A 19,516-nucleotide genomic window follows, 5' to 3' on the forward strand; every position below is an offset into this window, starting at 1 on the left:
GTCAGCTGTGCATTGTCTTGGATTTACATATAGATAAACTATGCTGTGTGCTTGTGCAGCAGTGGCTCTGCACAGAATCGATTCAGGTCTGTGAGGAATTACTGACAGCAGCATAAACCGGAACAGCAGTGCTGCTTCCAGAGGGAATGTGGGCTGGGAGCAGCCTTGGAGCACAAGAGTGGGAACCACAGACCTGAGCTGGTGGCATATGAAGCCAGCTGAAGGTTTTTTGCATTCATTCCTATGTGCTCCAGGTTTTAGGTGAGATTGTGAGTGAGGCCTTGTTCTAAACATGGTTATTGTGTGGTTGTGGAGTTTTGTCCTAAAGTTAAAACTTGTTTTAGGCATTCTGAGAGAGTTCTGCATGACATCCAGGTGGTGGGAGCCAGTAAACTTGGCTAAAAATGACTGCATATAGGCATTCAAGCTTTTTCATTTGCAGCAAATTTCTTGATACGTTCTTATTTATTTCCTTACATTATTCATGGTGTCAAGAAAATAAAAATATGGGTTAGTGTTAGTTCTTTTGCTTAATCTAAGTTCTTATCTGTGGGTTTAGAATGATGTTTTCCCTTTTTTTATGTGATTCAAAATTGGTGGTTTTGAAAATATGACATTTCTGTATTGCATGGAGGAGCTGCATTTAGCTTTCTGAACTACCTTGATTTGGTACCAATTACATTAAAGTCAGGGTGAAGAAGACCCTTGTGTGTCTTTCTGAAGAGTTATGTGAAAGCTTTTTTCTCTTCAGTGTAAAGACAAAGGGAGAAGCAAAGTGGATAAATAGAGGAGAGGAGCAGGTGAGAATCATGTAGTTGGATAAATGATTTCAGGGAATACTTTATTTTGTGTGAGGATGAATAACCTGGAATTTAGACACCTAACCAGAGATTTTGCTTATAAAATCGCCATGTGATATTTTGTTAGATGATCATTCAAATGTGGTTTGTTTTTATCCACAATTACTGCTGTTGCTTGCCCTACATACTGTGCCCTACAGACTGTGCCTGTTTGTGTGCTGGTAGCAGCTTTTTTAAATAACTGCTCTTAAATTTTTGGCTTCTTAAATTAAAAAGTTGAACTATTTGGCTTTAAATCCATCGAAGCACAGGTGTATCAATACCAATCCTTGAACTAATTTTTGTTACAAAGCTTTTGTCACTTCAATTTGAATTCTAAATAGCCTACCTGATTTTATTTTTTATTTTTGTTTACTGACATTGGTATAAAGTCTTTGGTGTTATTTCAGACTCTTTTACTTCCTTTGAAGGACTGTGCTAGCCAGCATTTAATGAGATATTAATGTCCAAAGGTAGGCTGCATCTCTTATTGAATTAGAAGTGAGGCTTACTGAATTAGAAGGAGTCTCTAATTGTTTTTTCTACAGTTGGATCTTTTCAGCTTTTGGGCAATTGTGGAAATCTATGGTAGTTTAAATACATGTTGTCCAAAGAGAACATCCTTAGAAAACAGCTGAAATAATTGATAACAGCAGTTTCTTTAAATGTCCGTTCACCTGCTATATACAGATAAGTAGAAAACATACATACTTCCCTATAGCAGGGAGGCACTAAAAAAATATGCTAAAAGAAACACATTTAACCATTCCTTGGCTCTCCTTGAGGTTATGCAGAGTTCAAAGGCTCAAAAAAATTCAAGGTGGATTTTGAAGCAGACTGACATATATTTGAAACCTTGGGGTTTTTCACTGTTATTTTATGCTGGGGATACAGAGAAGTTATGTCAGTACCTTTCTTTGCAAAAGCTGCTTATTCATAATGAAATGAGGAGTCTAAAAATTCTGGGGTTGTTGGTTGGTTGGTTTTTTTTTGGTTGTGGGTTTTCTTTTTTTTTTCTTTATATATATATATATATATATACTATCTGCTGTTCAATTCATTGCATAAGAACTAGTTAGTTTCATGACATCATCTCTGGTTGTAGCACCCACTTTGAGGAAATCAGACTGTGTTGGTATTCCCTAGTTTCTTCTTGCCTGCTGGGGCTGGGGGGGAAGCAAAACCAAAAGGCCAGTAGAGCTTTCTCAAATGGTACTGGATCATGAGGGAGAATAATTCATGATGCTAGAAACTTCTGAGCAGGAGAATTACTGGGAGAACTTTAGTTTTTCCATGTAGTGTTACTGAAAACTGTATCCTTGAGAAATTAATATTTCGTATGGTGTCTGCTGTATTCAGGAGTGAACAAAATGGAAGTAAATGCTCTGAAGAAGGGGATTGTTATGTATCAGTTGTTGGGGGTTGTTCCAATGGGGATGTTGCAACACGTGTATCAATCAGTGAGGCTCGTGGAAAAGAAATGTAAGGACTGATTCCTGATAGATGTTTCAGAGATGTTTATTTCTCCAGCTGCATGGCCGGGGCTCTGCCGAGGAACTGCTCAATCACGGGACCCGAGGGTCCTTGCCCGCGCAGGGGAACACAAAACAACCAATGGGGAACGAGGCTGACCAGGGGCAGGGAAACGCCGTGCCTCCCACCAGGGCCCCTCTCCCAGGACCACATGACAGGGGGGAGGGACCCCAACATTTCACCACTTTATTTTTTAAAAAAAGGTATTTAGAACTTAACATTGAAAACAACTGGATAAATATAACAAGAACAGTTTCGAAACAAAACAAGCCACCCTCCTGAGTCTTTAAATGTCCAAACAGATTCTCTGGAACATCTTAAGGCTGACAGAAGGGAGACATGACTCTCTGAGCATGCTTTGTGGGGAAACTGAGGCAGGAGAGGGTTTCTTCCATTTGTACCTGTTGGAACGCTAAACAAAAATAGTTAATTTCTTCCCTCCTCCTCTTCATCCCCCCCTCGGCATCGGAGAGGAGTTGCAGGGAAAGGGAATTGTATAGGGAAGCCATGGGGTGAAAAATGGATTAGGGGTAAATTGGGGATGGGGTAAACTTAGGAAAAGGTTCATATTGGGTATAGGGTAAAAGGGGAAAGTAGGCTGTGGGCAGGGAAACTGCTGGGATGGATATTGTTTATAATTTTGTGCATAACGGCTGCCTTTGGCTGGAATACCTCCAGGCCCAGTAACATTTGCTGCTTGTAAACCCTTCTTTCCTTGCACTATATCAAATTGTATAACTTCCCCATCTCCTGCACTTTCCAGGTAATTTTTAGGATTATTGCTTTTAATGGTAGTTCTGTGGATGAATCTTCCCCTGTATCATCTCGTGTTATAAATGCATAGTTGTTTTTGACATTGTACCATTTCACAGTTCCTGTGATTTTTGTTGCTACGACTTCTCCTATCACGTGCTTGCGTGTTTGTTGTGGCTGCTTGTCCCTCGTGGCTGCTGCCTCACCGATGTCTCCGCCGGGCCCCTGCGTTGCGGCTGCTCCGCGCCCTCCGAGCGGCGCTGCTCCGGCGCGTGTCTGGGCTCTGCGCTGCCACCGCCGCCAGCCCCGCGCCCTGCGAGCAGTTCCGCTCTGCCAGCTCCACGCTGCTTTGAGAGCGGCCTTGTTTCAGCTCGGCGCTGCGTGGCTTCTCGTGTCGCTATGGAAGCCGCTGCTTCTGGCTCTACAGGGCTCTCTGAGCCATGTGCTCAGACTGGGTTTCCACGCCAACCCCCGGTTCCTGGCTGCTCGTGGGGGCCGCCTCTCTGCTGCACGTGGCCCATGGCACCCGCGGCGTCTGCGGCGTCGCTCCCCCACTCGCAGTCGTGCGGCAGGGGACCCCGAGACAGGGATGGGGTCTGCAATAAGGCGCGCGCTCTTGAGGGGGCCAGGCGCATCCAGCACAGGCACCTCTGCTGGCATGGCTGCAGTCACGCGCTCCTGGGATGGCGGCTGCACGGCCTCGGCCACGAGATTACAGCCATCCTCTGCTCTAGGGGTAATGGGACCGTACAAATGCTCCTCAAGAGCTTCGCTGATTACAAGGGATGCACAGACAGGTTCTATCACTAGTGCATGCTCTGTTTGATCCTTTATCTCATCCCAGATCTTGTACCAAAAACACCCGTAAATAGTTCCAGGAGGTTCAATATCAAAAAGTAAGTCTCGAGAAATATAAAAGAAATTTTTGAAAAACCATTTAAAAAATTGTTCTAGATCTCCTGGAACAAGTACTTTCCTGTTTTGTTGTTCAAGGATTCCTTTAACTTCTAGATACATTTCTTTCTGTGGTTCAGAGAGCCACATTTCCCACGATTCTTCCATAGTCCAGAGAGAATATCCAAACCAAGGTGAGAAGAGAGAGATCTAGAGTGGTTTTTACTCACGAATTTTCTGTCCTTAGGGATAGGTGTCTTGCCCGCAATTCTCTACCATTTGTTACAGTGGGGATACTGTAACACAATGTATCAGACAACGAGGCCCGTGGAAAGGAAATATATATGGACGGATTCTTGATAGATGTTTCAGAGATGTTTATTTCTCCAGCCGCGTGGCCGGGGCTCTGCCGAGGAACTGCTCAATCCCGGGACCCGAGGGTCCTTGCCCGCGCAGGGGAACACAAAACAACCAATGGGGAACGAGGCTGAGCAGGGGCAGGGAAATGCTGTGTCTCCCCCCAGGGCCCCTCTCCCAGGGCCACATGACAGGGGGGAGGGACCCCAACAGGGAGTGGGAGGAGTGCTTGTGATATCAGCTGTACAATAACAAAATAAAACTGTTTCCTGGAAATGCTGTCAGAGTGACTTCTGGAATTTCCTCAGCCCCACTCTTAATGGGGGTGGGGTCCGTGTGTATATACGTACATACAAAATGTTTTTCTTCATATAAACTATATTGTGTATAAATGTATTATGCTCCATGGGATTCCTTAAGATCACGTTCTTTTTAAGGTGGTGTTAAAGCCCCATCATCAAACAGAAATTAAAGTTTGGGGTTTTTTTTTTTTTTTTTTTACTTTTCAGACATTTGTGTGGGGGAGATGTTCTGTTTCAGATTCCTTGGTAGTAAACAGAAAAGGGAAGATAGTTGAGATTTCTAAAGAAAGCACGTCAGCAGAGAGAGTATTGATTACAATATAGAAAATGAATTTATGGAAATTTTTACTTGATTCAAGGCCTGTGGATTCCAGTCTTCCAGTTCTTGTTAACACTTTTAAGAAAAGCTTGACAACTCTATTAGAATGAAAGTTATGTTTCATTAATCATTACAAAATACATTGAGATAAACTGTTCCTAGTTCCTGCTTGTGTGTAGATATCTTTAGGGTTTATACAGAGTTTTCATCTTCAGATTTGCCTTCAGAAAAGGCAAAGTTTTAAGCCTTTTTTTGTAGCATATTGCTTAGAGAGCACTTGAAGATTTTTAAAAGTTTTTTAATTTGCTAAATAAAGCTTTTGAATGAGAGCAAATGATGAAGTAATGAAGGGTGACGTCTCAAAGCAGCAGCACATCAAATTAATGTCATGCTTCGGTATAGAAGTAGCTGTGCAGTTATTACTCACTGGCAGAGCCTTTCTGTCAGAACAGAATAATAGTGGTTAGAAATTTGGCTCATAAATGCTTCTAAACTTCTGTTACACCACCTCTAGCACTTTCTACTGCTACCAGAAAGGTGATGCTGACTAACCAGCTTAACAAGAAGTGTAGATTTTAAAAATTTGGAAAAAAAGAGTTTAGTCATGTGCATATAAGTAATCAGCACCAATTAAATTAAGCATGTTTAGACAGAAACTGCAACTCAAATTTCATTTCGCAGCTTTGTTTTCAAACTTCTGGATATATTTAGTGCCTTCTTTTTTTGTTTCTGGTGTATTTATGAAGGAACATTGGAGTGAGAGTCGCAGAATAATGTGTGCAGCAGAGGAAGGTGTGAAGAGTCTCACCAAACTACATGGGATTTATACCTAAACTATTTCATATTGAAGATTAAACCTATACATTTTCTTGTATAAAAATAATTCTTCAGTTTGATTTCCGAGCAGTAAAGGACCAGTCAGCTCCCTTTTTTTAAAGAATTACTTTTTCTTGTAGCTCATTTAAATAATAAGCTAAGCAGTGTATGGGAAATATTATTTTAATCAATTGTTCTAATTAAATTTTGTAAATAATTTCCTGTTTACAGAAGCTTTTACTGGACAAGTTTTATGGGATTTTTTTCTTCCATTTTGTAAAATTATATACTTTTTACCGTGTTTCTAGATTTTTGTTTTGCAAATGTCTGTTACCTTCCCTCCTATGCTGTACATTTCTTAGAAACTGTTTTGAATGGATAATTTCTTACACAATTAAAAAACTGAGAAACCTGCTAAGGTTATTTAGTATAAACTATATGCCCTATTTATGTAGGAATATATGACTTCAGCTTTTCAAATGGAGCAAACTGTGTAACTGTTATAAATAGTTATGAAATCAGGTTTTGATACAGACACATTATTAATTTATGTGAGCCTGGTAGCTCTGCCAGTATTTGGTTGCACAGATTAAAATCCTGAGCTTGAGGACGTTTGACAGTAGTTTAGGAAAACCTGTACAAACCATTCTGCCGGTCTTAGGGCAAAGATTGAACTCATTGGGTGGGAAAGAGAATCATGAAAGCCTGTGCAATGAAGAGGCAAGTTTCTTACATGATAGAAGAGTTCATTTTTAGGGGGAGCAACTTCCTGGAGTCCACAGCTGGCTTTTTAGGCCAATGAACCATCGTGTAGTTCTGAAACAGGGGGCAAGATGTCCATCATTTTCTTGTGCTTTTCTTGGTGGAGAGTGATGATATAATAATAATTTCTCTGTATCGTCTGTTGGCAGAAGACTATGCTAGTAAATCAGTATTTTCCAGACTTGATGGTGACTTTTGAGATACTGTCCAGCATACTTTGACATAGATATAACATATACATATATATGCATATTTATACATGCTGTTGATAAAAATCTAGGTAATTTATTTCTGCTCTGTGTAGGCTTCGAGATTCTTGATACTCCTATTGAAAACAAGCAAAGAATTTGGTCGGCTCTTTGGATCACCTTGCTGCTTTGTGAGTTGGCTTTTTCAGCAGGCTAGACTGTGCTCTTGCTGAGTATATTCCTTTGCCCCTTTAATGGGCTGCAGAAAACCCCACCTGAAAATTTGCTCTTTTCATTTCTGTCATTGTCAACGTTCTCAGTGCTGCTAGGATTGCTTCTCAAACTACAATACAAAGTTCACAAGGAAATAAAGCACAAGAACATTAAGATCCAGAGTGATTGCTGAGTCAAGCCAACTAAATTGAGAAATTTGGTTTTGTTAGACTATTTGGATGTACTAAGGGTCATAGAGTGCAGAAGTATAGTACAACTCAGTCTTGAGAATGAGTTAAGAAGCCAAAAATACTGCAATTGAAGAATTATTCACTTGCCTGCAGAAGTTGTAGTTGATTTTAGAACACTATTTTAACACAGTGAAAATTAAAATTGTTAAGTGCTTACTGGAGGAAGACGTTATACTTCTGGGCTTGTAACCATAGAACTATTTGTTAGGACTTAAAATTGGTTCCCTAAGTCTTTTGTCAGAAGTACCTAACAGTGCCAAACACCTCTTTTATTTGGACTGCTTAAGGAGCCTGGACATTTTGGAGTATTTAGTGAAGTTTTCAGTTGTGTTACTGTTCCATGTGGCCCTCAGAAAATGTTGCCTCTTATCAAAACATGGCACCTGTTGACTTTGAATTACTTGGGAGCAGCAACTTTCATTAGCCAGTTTGGTAGTAAGTGAACCCTTGGTTCCCTGATGCTTCAAAGAGGTATGAGAAGATATATCTGCTAAAAAGTCATGGTTTTGGACTTTGCTGAATCAAACAAATGTCTTGTTTTCTTTAATGTTACAGAAAATAGTTGGTGTTTAGTGTACAAAACAGTTCAGTTGTTCTTCTAGTAGTTGCCTGTTCAGCTGCTCAACAGCTCTTGTTATCTGGATGCATTGTGGGTTGGCCTCTAGGTAATTTTGGCAAAAATATTATGTAGTAGAAATCTCTATATACAGCCCTTTACTGCAGTAACAGGTTAGGAGATGTGCACTTTAGGCTGGTTGTTTTCCTTTCTTGTCCGTTGTTATGAATCTCTTCTAGATTTCTGTCTAGTATTTTTGTTAAAAATATTATTTTTATTTAGTAATTTCAAGTTGGCCACCTATCTGAAAGGTTTTTGGTGGGTTGTCTTTTTGGGAGTTTTTTAAATGTCTAGTCAAGTGTCTGACATGACTTACAGTGTTTAACTTCATGGAGGACTGGCAGAATTGCTATGTATTGGGTTTTCAAAATAGTTTAAGTGGCTCATAGTATTAAGTCTCTTCCATAAGGATGTATCTTACATAAGATAAATGCTACAGAAGAGCCATCCCTGTGGAAAGCAGCTGGAAGGGTATTTTGCATTGAAGTAATTCAGTAAAATTAAGAAAAAAGTAGAAGCGTTTGCCATGTAAACAGCAGCTTCTCTTTCTTTCCAGTCCCAGTGCTGTAATTACTGGGTGTTTTGTGTTGAATTTCTGGCCTAGGACACAGGTACAGCTGCTGTGTCTTCATGTCTTTGTCACAGTGATTAGGGTATTCACCTGAGAGGGGAGGGGTGGAATTTGGAATTTCTTGATGCAGAAAAAGTGGTTTTCCTACTTTCTGGTCAGCTGGTTTAACCACTTTTGATATAGAAAATAAAGTCATATCCTTTGATACTGTATTTTTTTGTTACTATTTTCCACAGGCCTTTTTTCCAAGAAGTGGCTGTTCTTCGCTTTTGCAAGAAAATGATTACAAGCTTATTTCTGGCAAGATTCAGGGTTGAGAGAGTAGTTGTCCCAAGATCTGGATGCCTGGATTCCAGAAATGGATGTTTCTGTAAGCAGTGTTTCTTGTGGTAATCCTAGATGACTTCCAGTCAAGAGTCTGATTTCTGAATTTTGCCTTGAGTTACCAAGGGCAGGGCTTCATGTTACCAGTTGAGTTGCCATGTAGCCAGCACTGAGTGGATACTCCTATCCCACCTTGCTCTGCACCAGGTTCTCCTTCTTGCTTTCCCTAAGTCAAATGTCGTGGGCTTGTCCCTGTGGCATTTCAGCCAGTTCACCTGGGTGATCTGGTGAAATTCTCATGCATGCATGGAAAAGGAACAAAAAAACCCCTTCTGAATCAAATGTTACCTCTATGGTTATGAAGCTCATTCAAGTGGAGTGGTAAAAGCTCTTGGGTGAAGGGTGGCAGGACTGGAGAGTCTCAACAGAGTAAAGGAAGGGTTTTGCGTAGGCCTCGAGATTTTTAATAAATTATTTTTAAATTTCATGGAGAGAGAGAAAGTGTAAACTTTAGGAAGAAAGAGTCTACTAAAACATAATTTTGCTTTTAAATGGAAATTTTGTGTTAAAATCTCATTCCTAATGCTGCGATGAAAAATGGACTAAAACATGCTGGTATGTTGTATCTAGAGACTGTGGAAGGGGAAGAAGATGAGAATTTTCTGTTGGTGTGTTAAGGGGGAAAAAATCATGAATATGCTTAAGACATTCTGTCTATTTAACAGCATCATGTGAGGAACTGTTTTGCCTACAGACGGCTCTGGTGTGTAATATCTGTTTGTGCATTATTTGGGGCCCCTGTGGAATGATCTGATGTGTATTAGAAGTTTGAAACCATTGTCCAACCCCCTGCCATAGGCAGGGACACCCTCCATTAGACCGGGTTGCTCAGAGCCCCATCCAGCCTGGCCTTGAGCAGTTCCAGGGATGAGACAGTGATGTAATCAAACAAAACCAGAAAAAACCTTGTGAATGTTGAGCAGTATGTTCCACAGGCCTCTTTTTGAGTTATGAATTATTCTGGATGACAGGGTATGAATAAAAATAGCAAAAGGGGATTTTGTTTATGTTCTGAATTTGTGTTTAAAAAAGTGTTAAAATATTTATTTCTGGAACGTATGAATTAGGTTAATTTATGTTGCAGTGGGGATACTGCAACAGTTAATGCTGGTATTGAATTAGAGAAAATAAAACTTGTTGGTAATATGGGTAATCCCAACCAAAGTTTCTCCTTTGGGGAAAGGGTGTGTCTTTATATTTAGGAGATCCAGCTGGGTATCATTCTGGATGTTTCCTTCTGTTGTTATAATGATAGGACTGGGTAAGTGTTGAAGAAAGGCATGAGATACTGGTACTGCCTGTGTTTTCTCCAATTTGTAAACGATCTGTGAAACACAAATTTATGATATGGGACAGGATCTTGTGGGCTGTTGTTTTTGATGGGCAAAAGGACTATTTTTTCTCTTGCTGCTGGTAGCAATAGATAACACTAACTTAAAGTTTATATTTTTTAAGAAAGAAGCCAGTGAGCAAAATTAATGTTCAGTGTGCTAAAATGTATTTACAGTTTTATAAAACTTCAGTTTCTTGTAAGGTCTCTGAACTGCTTAGAAGAAGAAAGGAGTTAGCTGTGCTCTTACCCTGATTCTTGGATTGTCATTTCTTAGAGACATGGAAGGGTGTGTGGCCATGGTTTTGGACTTTGCTGAATTGTGAAAAATGAGCATTTAGTATTAGGGTCTTGCAACACCAAAAAACACAAACAAATAAAACCACCACCACTGAAAGTTAAAACAAAACAAAACCAACAAAAAAAACAAACAACAAACCCAAACAACCCCCCCAAAAACCATCACAACCAAAAAAAAGTATGTGTCTTTCAAGCTTGGTTGCTTGTTATCTAACAGTGATTTGGGTAGTGTTTATGGTAAATATAGTTTGGCCAGCTCTACCTGCAAATTTTGCTTAGAGATCATTAGATCAAAACCTACATATTGAGACAGAAGTACCTAAATTAATCTTGGTTTGTAACTGAAACTAAAGTGCATGACCTCAGCATGAGCAGTGGCCAAGGTAAGATAATTGACTCTCTCAGCAATCTGTAGAAGAAATTATGTTTCAGAAACTGTAATATTCAAATTCAGACGTCCTCAAGGTTTGAGTTTCTGATTTTTCTTTTTAAGTAATTGCTCTTCTACAGTTTTATTTTCTATGAGCATGCACAAATATTTGATTATCTCTTGGCGCTAATAAAAGTTTTGCATAAAACATGAATCTGTTTTTTGATTCATTGGAAGAAAAATGTCTTTAGTTTTTCTAAGGATGTGTTAAAATCTGCTTTCAGTTTTTGAAAGAATAAAATCAACCTCATTAACTTAAGTGTCAGCATTACTGGAATAAGGCCAGTGTGCTGATGCGCCTACCCCATAGTTCAGTCTGAAACTAAATTTGCCCTTCAGTATCTCACTGAAATTGTTGGGAAGTGGTTTCAGACTCCATCTTAACTAAAATATTGATCTTCTTGAGGGACTATTTCTTTGAGCTGTGAAATTTCTTTGTGAAAAGCACAGAGACACTCAACCTCAGAAGTTAATGGCTTAGAGTGATTGAGGCAATAACAATAGTTCGGGAGTAGAATTTTGAGAATGGAGCATCTGTTGGCCACTTCTGCAATGCTAAGAAAGAGTTGTTTGCGCCAGAATGTTGAAAGCACCAGATTGGTTCTTTGCCTAGTATTTGAGGATCTATTGAAAAGTGTTAGTAATGTGTTATCAGCTGTGTGGAGTAATTTCAGTTTGGTTTATTGGCTGGTGTAAGCAGATGGATTTACTGGTGAAAGTAACTCGTCAAGAGGGACTGGTGTTGGGAGGGAAACTAATTTTACTTTGAACTTGAATAATATTATCTGGTACATGTTGCTGCTGGGAGAGAAGGAAAGGGAAAGAAGCAACTCTGAATTTCCTTTTTTTATTTATTTTTTTTTTCTAAGCTTATCCTGGCTTTGAAAAGTCTTTATGGAAACCATTTTTTCAGAAAAGAATCAGCCCAGTGCCTTGTCTGTGCAATGGAGAAAGGTGGTGGTTTGTTGCAGCAGCAACTCTTACTTTAGTAAAATACCTTTCATATTTACAGCCAACAGAAAAAAGAACAACCTGCAGAGAAAGAAAAATGCTATTTCCTGGAAGAAAACAAGAGGAGTTGTGATAATGCAGTCAGTTACTAGATGTAGAAAGCAACACTTTTACTAGTAGATTTTGTGACCTGCCTTGTGAGGTTTTCTTTGTTTGCTGCCAGGTGTACTGAGTAACACAGTGTCCAACAGCTCCTCCCCTTTCTAAAGGATTTTATATACCCAAATATTTAATTTCACTTTTTTTTTCACATTCATTGCAAATGTAATGTTGGCCACCGTTTCTATAGTGAGCAATATCTGTACAGATATGTGGAGATTAAACTGTTAAAGTTTCTTGGAATTTCTTGTATGTTATTATATTAGCAGGGTACATTAAATTGGCTGCTAACTGTATCTGTTCATGAAGTCTAGACTCATGTTCAGACTAAATTGGGAAGCATATTTTGTGTGTGCTTTAAATACTCAGAAATCTTCTGGAGTATTGAAAACTCTTAATTTTGAAATGATATTTGACTAATGGATTTTTCTTTTGGTTTTCCCTCTACAGGTTCGATCTGTGGATGAGATGAATCATGAGTTTCAAGCTCTTGCCCTAGAATCTCGGGGAATGGGAGAGGTAATTATTGCGTGCTGAAAATCCAGTTGGTGGTTTGGAAATACTGATACAGTTTAAGAAGTCTAGATAATACAGCATGAAGCAAAGAGCTTCTCTTAAGAACAAGTTGATTATTTCTCTGTAAGGTGAAGAGAAACGACGTACTCTAAAAGAACTTTGGGATGGTTGTTGACTGGTTCTGCTGTGTCTGTGCCATTCTTGTTAGAGGATGGGTAGTTTTAGGGAAGTGAAAGGGTAGAATTTTGTAAGAGTGTACCGTTCTATGAAAGGAGGCATGTTTTCAGTCTCACTGTATCTAAGCTAGTGGAACAATTTCTTTCTGCTCCAGAGAAGCCAAGGAGACTGGGATTTGAAAAAAAAAGGTTTGGCTCCAGAAAAAGTAAACTGGCATACCCAGCAGAAGTGTGTGATAATTTACTACTTTTTCACTGGTAATTACTCCTTAAAAGATTTTAACCAGACTGAAGAGTGCTGTTACGTAATTCTTAGCTGGAGGGAAGAAGGACTATTTCTTTTGACTGATTTGATTTGTTTGGGTTTTTTTAAGTCAGTGTACTTTGGGGTTGGAGGAAGGAATTTAAGAACATGGAGGATCATTTGGCTCCTTCAAAAGCAGTTGCCTGAACTGTTTAGAAAGTAATTGACAAGTGTTAGGGTTATTTGCCCTGACAGGACATGGTAAAGAAATTTTCGTGTTGAACTAAGATTTCAAATACAGATCCTTTTGTCTTGCTGGATATTTACCTAATTCAGTTGATAATTGAACAAGTGACAACATTGCAGCCCAACTTTCTTAAAATGATGATAGAAGTCTTTGTGAAACCATAACTTAATGATGAAAAATAAGTGCTGTGTTCTAGTTGCTGAATGTTTCTGAGCTGACACATGGCCATTCCTACTTGATTTTTTTAATTTTAATGAAGCATTTAAGCAATCACTTGGCTTTTCAGCAATTTTTGCATCATCCAGTGCTGACTTTGAACCATCTCCCATTTGAAAAATCAATGGTAGATGAAGCCCTGTTCTTTAGACACCTGACTAGCCACACTGCTCCCCTCCCAGTTCTTAAAACTGCTTTTGAGAAGTAAAAGTGTTAGTGAAGTATCTTTGATAGTACCAGCAGTGTGGTAAAGTGGATGGGTAAAATTCATGGTGGTGGTTGGTCTTTTGACACCCACAAAGTACCCTAAAAAGATTGAAAGCAGCGAAAGTGCAGGATGGCACAAATGCCTGGGAATTAAATTACAGTATATATGACTGTTCATGCGAATCTTCATTTTAGGTTATCTCAGATGGAGGGATGTATTTCTGCATGATTAGGATTCTGTTGGTTTGTTTTCATGACATTCAGTGGATCTGTTAAGATGTTTAAAAAAAACACACATAGAGAGTCAGAGTTTTGATACAGTACTACAGCGTCAGAAACTGATACTATATTGTGATCCTGCACTTACCACGTTGTTCTGTCTTCCATTTCAATGGTGTCTTCCAGGTATCTTAAGGTAATACAGGCTCACGTAGCTAGGTTGACTTACTCAGTAATTTTCTTAAGGTATTGCACAACAATAAAGTAGTTCTGGGATAGATTCCGTGGCTGTTTTAATCTTGTTTTTTGATTATAACCTTGAAAAATATTAAAGGAAATGTCCTTATAAAGTAAACTAGAATTGGTAGTTGTAGGCTTCTACATGCTATCTTCCATATGCTTTGAAACGTATGAAAGGTCATGTCAACTGAACTGTTTCTAGCTATTGGAAAGTTATGTTCCTCCTCATTTTCTCTGTTTGCCAAGATTTTTCTCTGAACTGAAATTAATTTCTTTTTTATAATTCTAATCCTCATTGATACTTTTTTGCACAACTGGGTATCAATACTTGGCATTAGGAGGCTGTGAAGTCTGTTTTGCAGACATCTTTTCTGAATGTCTCTTAAAATTTTAGCTTGGTTAAAATGTTAGATTGGTTATACACAGATGATGCTTCTGGCTTCAGCTCTCAAAATCTATGGTGACCTGTAAGATCATGTTAGTATTCTGAAGAAATAAAAACACATGGTGCTGTTTCTCTCTAGGCATCTGTTTGCTCTATCAGGGCAAGCAGAGTGGGCTTCAGGACCTTTAGTGTGACCCACTACAGGCACACACAAAACTCACTGCCAAACAGAACAGAAAAATAAATCATCTTTTGATAATGTCTGTTGGTTTAACTTACAGGGTGGAAGCACACACAGTTCATTTTAGGACCAAAGTATTCATTTCTATTGTCAAAACTTCATTCAGAGAAATTCAGCTGAGGTGTTCATTCAGCTCTGTAGGAATAGCTTCTGATCTTAAAAATAAATTTTAAAAAATATTGAAAATCCTTAATGCAAGAGACAGTAATGGAGACTGTGCAGTTTCATATCAGAGAGCTGGTTAAGAGGCAGCTTTAGCATAACTGGTTATTATTATTTGTGTGTGGTAAAGGGCATTGTTCAGCTGGGAGACACCTAACAGGGATCAGTGCTGATACTGAAAAAGACATATTTACTGTACTTTTGGGAGAGTTTAGAAAGAAATAGAAACAACCTTCTCCATTATTTTTACTTAGAATTTGATATATCTTCATAAAATTTGTGTTTTATTGCACTAAATGCATAAAATGTTGAGGAAAACACATGCTATCAAAGAGTAAAGCACAATGATTTTAACTGCCTGTATTCATTTGTGATAACTTCTAGATTAAGTCTTTTTCAGTAGAACTAATCAAGACATTTTCCTCTTGTCGAAGAGGAATACACTTGTTTTTTTTGAAAAGTACTTCTTTTGTTTTAATTCCACAATTAAAATAATTGACAACTGCTAAGGCTGCTTATTTGACAATCCAATAGCTAAAGCATCCATTTAAAAAGAGCGCAGTGTATGTCATATCCATCTGTCAATAAATCTAAATCAGTGGCTCTCAGGGAGTTGCAGTATTGTTAACTTTGTAAGATTGCATTTATTTAAATATTTGAGGGACTTCTTTGTTGTGTAGAAATTTTAATGAAAATCAATTCTGTAAATCTGTTTAATCTTTAGTAGTTTAAATTTAGCCTCTCAGTATGGATGATGTATTATGTTTTGTGGTAAAGATACTTTATATTCTTTGTGTACCAAAGTACATGAAGACTGAAAGCAGTTGAATTTATCTGTTTGGAATTTGGGAGTAAGTAGTTAAAAAAAAAAGGCAAACCTCAAAAAGAAAAAAAAAAAAAACCAACCCTAAAAAAATCCTCTCAACAGCAGCAAAATCCCCCCTGAAACAACCTGTACTTTTGCAGTGAAGATTATTGCTTCTTTCTGTGTTTTCCCTCTGATCCAAATCCTATGAATGAGTGCTGATATCAAAACCAGTATTTCAGTATGTTCTGATCTAAATTTGTTTATTGTTCTTGCACTGAGTTGTCTGAACATACCTGTCTGTCTGATAGTAGAAATTACTAATTCAAGGGTAAGCATACTTCAGGTAATTCTTATTTTATGGCATCCAAGATAATACTAGATCTGTTTTATTCTGACAAGGTTGTGTTAGGTGGTGATACCTTCTCTTATGTGTTTCAAAGCTCTCAGCTGGACACATACTTGAAATTGGCTTAGACTGCATTTAAAATAAAATGTGATTCCCAAAACCAAGGTTGTGTAGGTAACATTAAATGCTTGCTTTCTGTTCTACTACTCTCCTACAAAATGAAAATTAAGTAGTATTGCAAACCTGTTACAAATATAAAGCTAAAAACAATGTGTAGATCCCACAGGCAGATCTGGATTTTCTAATCATCTGCTTTTAGTTGAAAAGCAGTCATAAGATTCCATTAATCTATTTCTCTTTCATCTGATGGCTAATTTCATCCCTTAAATTTGGGGTAAACTTAGTATCTTGCTGCTCACAAAGTATGTTTGGTTGACATCTGATGGTGATTCTATAATGCATTTGAGAGTGGGCATCTCTGTCAGGGCAGATCACGACAGTATAGCACCTCTAGTAAGTGTAACACTCTCTTGTAGTTTTGTTGAGCTTTAGCAGTTTATCATCGTCCTACCCGAATCCTTCTGTGTCAATGAATTTCTGTAAGGAGTCCAGGGATTTGAGGTTAACTAGTCAAACTCCTTCATTTCTGGTAAGAGCTCTGGACAGCACAGAAAAACATCAATCCTTAAGTTAGTCCAGAGGAGTGCTTGTCACCTCTGTTGCAGTGTTAATACTGGGGCCTGCAAGTGGCAATCTTATCCACCTCTTCTTGAAGCTGTTTTCACAAGTGCTTTCAGTGTTACACTAAGAAATATCTATATTATATCCTAACTCTGTTAATTTCATCAAGACTCATACTAAGCAGCTGTGAAGTTCAGAAGGGTTTTTTTTTAGTCACTTAAGTTGCAGGAGAAGCAAATTTCCGGAACGTACTTGTGTGTTGCAAACAGTTTCATAAGATTACATTTGGTTTTTTTCTAATTTCACAAAATTTAAAATTCTAAATACAGCATTACATTGTACAGAATCTGGTGAATGTGATGGATTGTGCAGCTTTCTTGTTCCCTGTAATTTTTGCAAGTTGCTTTCATTTTTGTCTCTGTTGATGTACCTTGTAAAGTACCTAATATGTAGTCTGAGAATACAGTTTTTTAATTACATGTAGAGAAAATATGACATGTAGAGTTTGGCAGTTGTACTGTTACTGATGAGAAAAGGTAGAGGAATAAAGTAGTAAAATCAAAGCGAAAAGGATGCTAATATTTGAGATATTCTTGTTTGTGTGGTGCTTCTGTCATGTCACGCTAAGTCCTTCTGTCCTTGAAGACAGTACAAGAAATGATCCTGATCTAACATGACACTTTCTGTTTTACAAGTAGGAATGAAAAAACCCATACATCTAAATGACAGTGCTGGTATGTGGAACTTCACATATGAATGTCACAGATTCTTAACAGTCCTGTGGTCTAAAGGAGCTGACTTGGTACCATGTGTATTAGTCACTTTATAAAATTTGGAACATGATGCATTTCCAAGTGAAGAGAACGTCACAATGAACTGCTGCTCTTTCTGATTATCACAGTATTAGTTAACAGCCAAGCTTCTGAGTCTTTAGAAAGAAGTCACTGTTAGTTAAAGCTTCTGAGAGGATTGTCTTGATTTAACACAGGGATTAATTTGATTTGCTTTTTTTCACAACTGCTTCTATATTCTCTATTTCTTCCTTGTAACTTCAGAATCTCAATCCTGTTGGGGTCATTTTAGGAATTCCTTTTTTACAGCATTAGCTTCAGTAATGGGAAGTAGATTTCAAGTGTTAGGATTTCCTCAGCAATATGTATTGCTTTAGTGAAAGCTGACTTTTATATCAGTCCTCAGCACAGGAAAGACATGGACTTGTTAGAGTGGGTCCAGAGGAGGCCACAAAGGTCAGAGGGCTGGAACACCTCTGCTGCTGCTATGGAGGCAGGCTGAGAGAGCTGGGGTGGTTCAGCTTGGAGAAGAGAAGGCTCCCAGGAAAGCTCATTGCAGCCTTACAATACTTGAAAGGAACTTACAAAAAAGGAGGCAGAGCAAATTTTTAAAAGGGCAGATAGTGGTAGAATGAGGGGGAGTGGTTTTAAATTAAAAGAGGAGAGATTTCTGATTAGATATAAGGAAGAAATTCTTTACTGTATGGGGTGGTGGGGCACTGGAACAGGTTGTACAGAAAAGCTGTGGCTGTCCCATCCGTGGAAGTGTTCAAGACCAGGTTGGATGGGGCCCTGAGGAACCTGCTCAAAAAGTGGCAATCCTGCCCATGGCAGGAGACTTGGAATTAGATGATAAGATCCCTTTCAACCCACATCATTCTATGATTCCATGATCTAAGACTAATTACTTGATCATCCTCTTTATAGTATTGCTGGTTTTTCCCATTTACAAGCATATTTAAATAAAACCATCTTCTCTTCTTAACAGCTTTTACCTGCCAAAAAGTTTTGGGAACCTGATGATTCAGCAAAAGATGGACAAAAAGGGATATTCCTTGGTGATGAGTGGAGAGAGACTGCATGGGGAACTCCTCGTAAGTGACTGTTTTATATGTAGTGAAAAATCAGTCGTAATTACTCAATGTTATTTCAAAGCAAATTATTATCCAAAATGTAACTGTGTATTAAATTTTATTTTCCTTTTAGTTGTGAAAATGTATCCTGCATGCTGATTGTGTTTCAATAACACTTTTTGAGACTGTGATTTGGATTTTTTTATTTAATTTAATTTTTTGTCTTCATATTGCTGTTGTAATGAAATGCAAAAACATTACAAGTTGTATTTAATAAAATACAATAGTTTTATTTACTTATTTGTTTTTAACAGACCATTCTATGTCCCAACCTATTATGGTTCAGAGAAAGCCTGGACAGGGTTTTCATGGAAACAGTGAAGTAAATGCTGTATTGTCTCCGCGATCAGAAAGTGGTGGCCTTGGAGTGAGCATGGTAGAATATGTGTTAAGTTCCTCTCCAGCTGATAAATTGGATTCCCGGTTTAGGAAAGGAGCTTTTGTAAGTAATGCAGTGTGTTAAGCTTGTCTAGTTACCTCCTGTGGTCGTGGTAACATGGTTATATTTTCTATTCTCTTTGTCTGTTTTTCTTTTTTAACACTTTTTTTTTAGAAGGAAGTGTCTAGTTTCTATCTGTCTTCCTTGGTTCAAGGGGGTGGAAGAGGGAAGTGGTTTGGGAATCATAACTATATATAGGTGTCTTAAACTGCTTTCCTAAAAACTTTATTTAAAGGTAGGAAAAAGACTGCAAATGGCTTAATTTAAAATGTGTGATGAGATTTATTCTAGATCTTCCTGTTCTATGTTTTCATGCGGGTTTGTTTTGTAAGTGGATGTTTTAACTGTATAAAATAAACTTCTGTCTAACTCAAAGTGTTACTGCTTTAACAGCACCGCTATAGTTAAGGTTGAGTTAGCTCTTCCATTATAAATCTTGGCATTCCTTTTCACATTTTGGCAGTTATTAATTGCATGTGGCTGAAACTTGATGACCA

At 38.2% G+C, this 19,516-nt stretch overlaps 1 protein-coding gene across 8 annotated transcripts in view; it reads left to right on the forward strand.

Annotated features, from left to right (window-relative positions):
* PUM2 (pumilio RNA binding family member 2) overlaps positions 1 to 19,516 on the forward strand; it is a 76,408-nt gene that overhangs the window by 12,022 nt on the left and 44,870 nt on the right. For 7 of the 8 annotated variants that reach the window (XM_042032890.1, XM_042032885.1, XM_042032887.1 and 4 more), the window contains exons 2-4: positions 12,419 to 12,487; positions 18,436 to 18,541; positions 18,835 to 19,022. In XM_042032890.1, the coding sequence (XP_041888824.1) occupies positions 12,437 to 12,487; positions 18,436 to 18,541; positions 18,835 to 19,022 (345 nt within the window). In that variant the 5' untranslated portion in view covers positions 12,419 to 12,436. Of the gene's footprint in view, positions 1 to 8,650; positions 8,785 to 12,418; positions 12,488 to 18,435; positions 18,542 to 18,834; positions 19,023 to 19,516 lie in introns of all 8 variants that reach the window. The other variant, XM_042032889.1, reaches the window with a different exon arrangement.

Source organism: Corvus kubaryi, unplaced genomic scaffold (assembly GCF_017639235.1).
Source record: "Corvus kubaryi isolate FWS band 111438036 unplaced genomic scaffold, C.kubaryi_AGA036_p1.0 37354, whole genome shotgun sequence".
Lineage (NCBI taxonomy): Eukaryota > Metazoa > Chordata > Aves > Passeriformes > Corvidae > Corvus > Corvus kubaryi.